Below are 7,729 nucleotides of genomic sequence, written 5' to 3'. Positions count from 1 at the left end.
GGAAGCTTCTTTTATATGACTGCATAAATCACATTGATAGGCTGTATATACATCAGGAAGAACTTGTAGCTGCTCCTCTTGGAGCTTTGAATCACTCTAAGCACATCTATCTCTCAGTTTTTACAGGGGGCTCAATCAAATTAACTTTCATCGTGGTTAGTACTGTGTTTATTATTATGCAAAGATGCAACAAAGATGTACCGAAAACAAACTTGCTTTCATTGTGAATGTTTTCTTCTAACTACAAAAAAAAAATTCAACCTTTAAATTTAACCTTTACCCAAGAATATACGGTGGGGAGTAAATCTGCGTCTTTTACCAGAATGAGTCAAGTGAATTCTCAGTAGTTTATTCATTCGGTTGATCGTTTCAAGGTAAAGGTGAGAACAGTTCATGTTTATCACTCCAGAAGTATCTCTTAAACACAAATTATGATGTGTTGAAGTAACACAAAAAACCAACCTTGGGATGTCTCCAAGTCAGAAGATTACAGGTCAGCAGGTTGATTAACAGCAGAAACTTGCTGGAGAAAAAGGTTTGTTTTTGGCATGTTTCAATTCATTACAGATCAAAGGGACGCTGGGAGAGAAGCTATAGTAGTTGGAATATATAGGCACATAAACTGAATGTATACAGACCAAAATAATGTAAGTAGTAGTCAAAAATTGGTCTATTTTTGTCAAGTAAAAATAAAAGTGTCTGCATTTATATCTTTCTTTTCCATGGAGAAAATTGGCTCCATCTCCTTGTCTTATCTCTGTTGCTACACAAGCTGTAATCCATGCATCCATGCATGCATATTTACAGCTTAAAATTCACATCATCAGCGCTTCGTTTCTGTCACAAACGTCCCGCCATAACATACGATAACATACGTGGTTCTGAGCTTTTTGTTATATACATATTCAGGGGCTCAGACAACAGTTTGCAGTGTAAGGTTTTTCCTGTTGTTTTAGGGGAAATCATGTTTTATGGAAAAGCAATTAAAATGTAACTTGTTTTACGGGATTGTGAAACGCAGACTAGATTCGATGAGCTCCACTTAACAGTATCTACTGAATCTGATATTTGCAGAAATGAAGGGAAAAAAGTGTTCTCAGTTTCCAGATCTTCAGCCACTGATTGCTTGGTACAAATAGAACTCTCATGTAATTGCCACTTATATTTGAGAGCCCATTTATCTCATCTGCCAGATTGCATCACGGGCCTCAAGTCTTGCTTCTCCACCATGTTTCACAGTGATAATACTGTCAGTGTATCACATATGTAATATGTAACACATTTGCCAGATATAAAACACACACCATGTGCTGTGCGTGGACTTGTTTTTCTCTGTTTTTCTTTTTTGTGTGTTTTCTGCAGCAGTTGTGTGAAGCCAACAATGACCTTGTGCAACAAGGCTCACGAAGGAGTGAAAGAATAAACAACAAAAGGGAGGAAAGGGTCTTTTCAGAGTGCACACTAAGCAGCAGCTGATTCCAGCAGAGGCTCAGGGGAGTCCTCTGCTGGCCTCAATTCATAAGTGCACCTGTTTTCTTTGACACGGAGGCTGCATAATCTCACCGAGGTACCAGCACTGCTACAGCTCTGATTGGTTTCCATGCTTGCACTAGTTGTCAAATGTCCCTTCTAAGAATATCTCATTATTGGGAAATTAATAATCTGCTCACAAAACCCAGAGGCATCAATAAATATCAGCATGCGTGCATGCAGGAAACAACAGCAGAGATGCTACCAACAGATTTTCATTATCACTTAATTAGAAAATGGAGAAACTGACTTATTCAAAGTAAACTGATAGAATTACTTACAATTCTATCATTTGGGAATAAAATTATGAACAATGGATCTTAAATGTATCCATGTTTTAGTAATGTAACAGTAATGTGAATGTGAAGCCATAAAAATGTTATAAAAATTTGAAGATGTTAAGGTTAACCAGTTAGGTCATGTGTGATTACTAATTTTATCTTATTTGGGTTGTACGTTAGTGCTTTAGCTTGTCATGGCCATTTTGATGGGCATTCACAGTGGGGATTGGCGGACGAGAGTGCGGAGTAGTGATGCGACAGTCAGCACCATAGCCCAGCAGATGCCTAGGGACGGTGATGAGGAAAAGACAAGAAAACCCGCAGCAAGCAAGAAAAACAATGTAATGTTGAAGCCGGAGCAAGGTAAACAGGAAGAGAGCAGAAGAGAGAAAAACCATGTGGCCCAATTTCCTGACATAGTCTGATTATCCTAGCTTTATCTCAAATTCCTCTGTCGAAAAAATATTTCCGAGGAAGCGATAGATGAAAAGCAAGGAACACGGAAAGTGCTAATGGAAAGACGAGTAAAAAAATGGAAAGGTCCAAGAGCAGTGGAAACATAGTTAAAGTAAGATGTATGAGACATGTGGCGACCAGACAAAACTACATGAGGAATAAACAAAACAAGAAGGAAACTACAACCCAAGCTCGTAAACATCTAGAGATAGATGTCTACGGAATCCACCTCCACCTCCTCCTTCACCTCTTCCTGGGTCTTCTTCTCCCCCTCCCTCCTCTCTTCCCTCCTCCTCCCTGTTCCTTCTTTTCTCCTCTCTGCGGACAGTGTGCATAGCATGGCCCATGTAGATCAGACTGGGAGAAACGTGGCTGTGCAGCCGGAATAAACAAACCAGCCGAAGCCAATTAATAGGAAGAGGCAAGGTGGCGACAGCGCCACGACACCGACATCGGCAGAAAGCCCACACCCAGCACGCGGGAGCACGGCCAGAGGCAGACCGCAATGGGAGTACCCAGACAACTGGAGACACTCGGCAGCAAGGACGCGCGGCGGACGGACTAGGGAGGGGGGGTCATGAAGACCATAAGCGACCTTCTCCGAGCTAGGGACGCCGTCCAACCGAAAGCTCACCCATAATTGCTAACAAATTAGCCAAGTGAATAATCTTGGAGCACCTGGAAAGACATGAATAAGATTTATAATCAAAAGTAAAACAAAAGTTGTTATTTTCATCTGCAGCAGTGTGAGATATTTCTCAGTATGGACTCCCAGGACTTTATACTTTAAACAATTTAGGTGGGGAGAGAAACAACGAAACTCTCATCCAGAGCAGATCAGGCATCAGTGATTGAAAGTATGAAAAGCAAGAGATGTGTCATTGTTCTGGCCCATTAGCCCAGTTATGTGTTTTCATGAACTTTAGAATCATAATTGATGTTGTAATTGGTTCTCTGTTATAATTGATTGCCATGTTTCTTAGTGTCTTAGTTCTTTGTTTCTCTCTTTCTTCCCCTTAAATCTTCTTTTATCTGATAATCTGTTCTTGCTTGTTCCTTGCTTTTAATTTTACTTCCTTGTGTCAAGTCCTCCTGATTCATTTCAGCTGTCTCTTTTTACCCATTTTCCACGTCCCCCATGTCTATATAGTTTCTAGTGTGTTCCCTTCTATTGTCTGCTGTGTTTCTGGACTTTGTTATATTATGATCTGTTTTATTATCAGCCACAAGAAAGGTTTTGCTCACTTCAAACCCGTCTTATTTGGAGAATGCATTTGGATCCTATTTTCCTGCAGTCTTTGACAGAATGACTCAACTAGCAGTTGAGTGCTTGAACAGCAACAGGTGGCGCTCTCCTTTTTAAATAGGGCTTTTGAACTGAAGCTATGGCTCAGTCCTGAGTATTAGTCTGTACTCAGGGGGACAAACTGGGGCAGCTGCCACTGCAGGCTTTGCAGCCTGCTTGAACATATTACTTGAACATTTATTTTTTTAGGTTTACACAAAGGATAGTGACTCAAAATTAAAAGATTAACTCACTAATCTGATATCTGCAAGAGTTTAACACCATTGAAGATTATTCATTTTCTAGGAAGCTGTTAAATTTAGGTCAGACTAATGCAGTAGAATGCAAAGATTTAAGCTTGATAGACCTGGAAATCTATGTCATAACCTACGTTGTAATTGGAAACTCAATCTTTCATACCATTCAAGTCTTTATGGTATGCATCAACCCAAAGTGTTGCCACATTTCTTGGGAAATGAGTTTCCGTTTTTTTTGGTTCTGAGATTTTGATAAGAGTTTTATTGTTTGATCTGACACTGTGTGAATGTGTGTGTGGGGGGGGGGGCTTCATTTGCAGGGAGGCATTTTTAAAGCAGCCCTTGCTCTCGGCTGCAAGCATAGATAATCTCATTGAATAGCCTGTATGAAATGGAAACATTTCACCATAATTAATCCCTTGAGGACATCAAGTGACTGCAATTTATTTTTCACACTGCACTGAAATAAATGGAAGTAAATAGCTGTAAGGAAGGTGGCAAACCAATCTTAACACGTGATAGATTTAAAATTTATACCATTCAAGTCTTTATGGTATGCATCATACCATAAAGACTTATGGTATGATGCCTGAAATGTTTGATGAATGAAAAGGGGTGTACAGACACAGATATATTCCAACTGACTAATTAGAGTTCATATTGTATTTACAGTTTTAGAAAATGTTTAAAAATCATCAACAGGTATAAAGAAGTTCTTTTGGTTGATGTGATAGAGTAACTCTAATATATTTCTAATAAAATGTCAAGCTTTAAGATGGATTGGCTGACTTCTTTATGATCTTTGATTTCAGTTGGTTAAAACAAAAAGATAATCTTTGACTGCCAATGCATTACCCAGTATCGTATGTGTGCTATGGGGAAGGCTCGGTCATAACAGACGTTCTCACAGCCTGGCTGTTCAGTGTCACAGTTAAAATCTTCCTGTTCATCTCCCCACGATGACTCAGCTGCTGTCCCGAGGACAAGGATTCGGAAGATAAACAGGATGGTCAGCCACACCTGTGGAGAAAAAACATGAAGCAATTATGACCTCCAGTCTTCTTCTTCTTCCAAAGATTAGAACAAAATCAGCATTAGCTCAGAGTAGGTTAATTGGATAAGTGTAATTAAGGGTTACTATAATTATTTGTTTCTGCTGAATTGCTTCAATAAAATATCCTTTAATCAAAGTCTAGACTGTGGACATTCCCATTTTTACCCTTTTTAAAACAATAAAGGTATAAACAGCTCTTAAAGGTTACTCCAGCCCAGAGGGGAGGGCCACTATAATGAGTGAAAATTGTTATTTTCATCTGCTGTTATTTGTGTTTGGTAGTATATTCATGTTATGGAAACTCCACCTCCATCCATGGACAAGCAGAGAGAGCAATAGCAAGACCCTGCACAGAGCAGTGAGAACAATAGGTCAGTGATTAGGTCGGGTGCACCATGAAAGGAGGACTCGGAGTTTAGCTGGATTGTAAAGTGGCATTTAAATAGTTTTCCCTGTATGAGGTTTGCCAGTTGGATGCCTTGACAACTAACTGAGCCATCAGCTGGCTGGCAGTGAGAATAGCTGGTCTGCCAGTACTGACTTCATGGCCACCCTGAACTAAAGTTATTACATACTTTAGGAGCTGGTTATCTTTGTAGTACTTCTAAACAGATTTAAAAATGCCTTAGAAAAAGTACACAAAGTGCTGACTGATTGAATTGACCATTACAATTAATTATTTAAGAAAGAATCTAAACTAGAAAACTGAGCCTTCTCACAAGTTCAATGATATGTACTGTTTATTGGGTTTGTTTTTTTTAAACCAAGAGCGTCATCATTTCCTAAACCTAACCAAGCGAGTGAAACAAAGATTTAAAAGAAACAGTCCCACAAAGAACGTGAATTCCAGTCCTCTTGGCCTAAACCTAACCAAGCGAGTGAAACAAAGATTTAAAAGAAACAGTCCCACAAAGAACGTGAATTCCAGTCCTCTTGACCTTGTGCCATGTCTAAATTTGTTATCTTGGTTTATAAATTGTGCTCCTGGATTCCTAAGCTTTGCCAACAGTTCTGTAAACAACTTACTTTGAGGACTACTACTACTTAGCTTCTCTGAAGAAAGAAGACGCACACAGTACATGCACACATTTTACAACAATGGACATGCATTGAAAACCAGAGGTTACTACTATCGTTACAGTTGTAAGTAACATTAGTTCCATAAAATCTCTGAAAGTGAAGATATTTGTTTTTGGTTTCTTTTAAGACTTGTTGAGTTGAGTTTCGAATGGTTAAACTAACAGATGTTTGTATGATGTTTCATTCTAGTGTTACAAGACTCTGAAACCACAAACCACGAGTCGGGATACACAAAATAAACAGGATGATTTAGAAATACATGAATGTTCTATTTTGAGTGTATATGTTTGTCTGTCATGAACAGAGGATGTCGGACCAGTCTTGTGTGTTAGTATGCAATGTGTGTGTACATATACATGTCTGTGTTTGCATGTTACCTTGCCGACAGAGGTAGAGTGCTCCTGTACTTCCTCCAGGAAGTTTCCCAGTAGGCTCCAGTCTGCCATGACTGATTACAACTCAGATTCCTTACTCACTGCTAAACTGTGAGCTGGGCAATATCCACCTGAACACACCAACAAAGAGCATGGGAAGGTTTGCATGAGTAACAGGTGGGTCACATGATGCATTCAGGCACATCTTACAAACTAATTTTATAACAAAGTTTAATAAAAAATCTATGAGGTACCAAGAATAATCCTCCCTGAATCAGACAGAATTTTATGTTTTCAATAGATTTTAGGACTTCCTACATTTATGGAGATGTAGCTTCTTTTTTATTACTTCATGAGAATGCTTTTCAACAAAAGCAGGGAATGTACAAGTGAGAAAATGTCCTTAGCTTAGAAAAAAGCATGAAAATCTATTAAATTAACATCAACTGTTAACATTTGATTGGCGCAATTTTTTAATCTTCCTTTAAAAAAACATTTCATCTTGTTTATAAATAGATTTTAGTGTGTGTGTGTGTGTGTGTGTGTGTGTGTGTGTGTGTGTAGGTGTGTGTGTGTGTGTGTGTGTGTGTGTTTGTGTGTGTATGTGTGAGCCTCTCTCCAGCCCGGCCACGACCCCATTAATAAAAATGTCTGTGCCCATGGTTTAGTTTAGCTTCCTCTCTGTTCCCACACTCCCCCTCCGCCTGTCACTGGGGAAGGAAAACTAGAGATCTACTGTAAACACTGCTACCACGCACGCACACACACACACACACACACACACACACACACATCCAGTCTGTTCCTATGTTTGGTTGTGTCTGTACCAGTATGAACACAAATCTTCCTTCCCGGTAAACATGCCCCCTTGGGGCCAGTGTGGGCAGGCCTGCATGTCCCACAGTGGGCAGTCCACTATGGGCCCCAGTACCATGCCAATGCCTGTAGGGGACTAGGCATCTGGACCGAATGGTATGGAGCCCAGAAGTACACACATTCCATACCAGTACCAGGATCAAGAGTGTAGGACCCACATATGCCCCATGTTGCATTACTGTCACCAGCTGGTATGGAATGTTGATTAAAATCTGTGCTTCCTTTAAGCACTCCCTCGTTTACAACGTGCATCAATGCACAATGCTGGAGATTTCACACCAGACACCTGGCCTGACACAACCATCAGGTCTTATGTCTCTTGTGCTTGAATCAAGAATCTTTTGCTTGTTAAATACTCAAGTCTCTAAGTAATAGAGGCACTTACCCTTAAAGACAAAAACCAAAACCCTCAAATTCTTGGAATATGACCTGATATCTTTCACTTCTTGAGTTATTTTGCAGTATATCAATAAGAACCAGTTTAACTTCTATTTTACTGAGGTTTTGAATCAGTGACCTTCTCTCAGCCTCATTTA

General features: G+C 39.7%; 1 protein-coding gene across 1 annotated transcript in view; it reads right to left on the bottom strand.

The window, feature by feature from the left end:
• LOC102296777 (gap junction alpha-5 protein) overlaps nucleotides 1-7,729 on the bottom strand; it is a gene marked incomplete in the record, with an annotated part of 14,440 nt that overhangs the window by 4,266 nt on the left and 2,445 nt on the right. The window contains 2 exon segments of the mRNA XM_042220924.1: nucleotides 4,665-4,829; nucleotides 6,321-6,448. Coding sequence (XP_042076858.1) covers nucleotides 4,665-4,829; nucleotides 6,321-6,389 — 234 coding nt within the window.

This window comes from Haplochromis burtoni, unplaced genomic scaffold (assembly GCF_018398535.1).
Source record: "Haplochromis burtoni strain Fernald_Lab_line unplaced genomic scaffold, NCSU_Asbu1 Contig_57, whole genome shotgun sequence".
Taxonomy (NCBI): Eukaryota; Metazoa; Chordata; class Actinopteri; order Cichliformes; family Cichlidae; genus Haplochromis; species Haplochromis burtoni.
The sequence above is the reverse complement of the archived record's forward strand: the minus strand, read 5'-3'. Positions and strand labels throughout refer to the sequence as shown.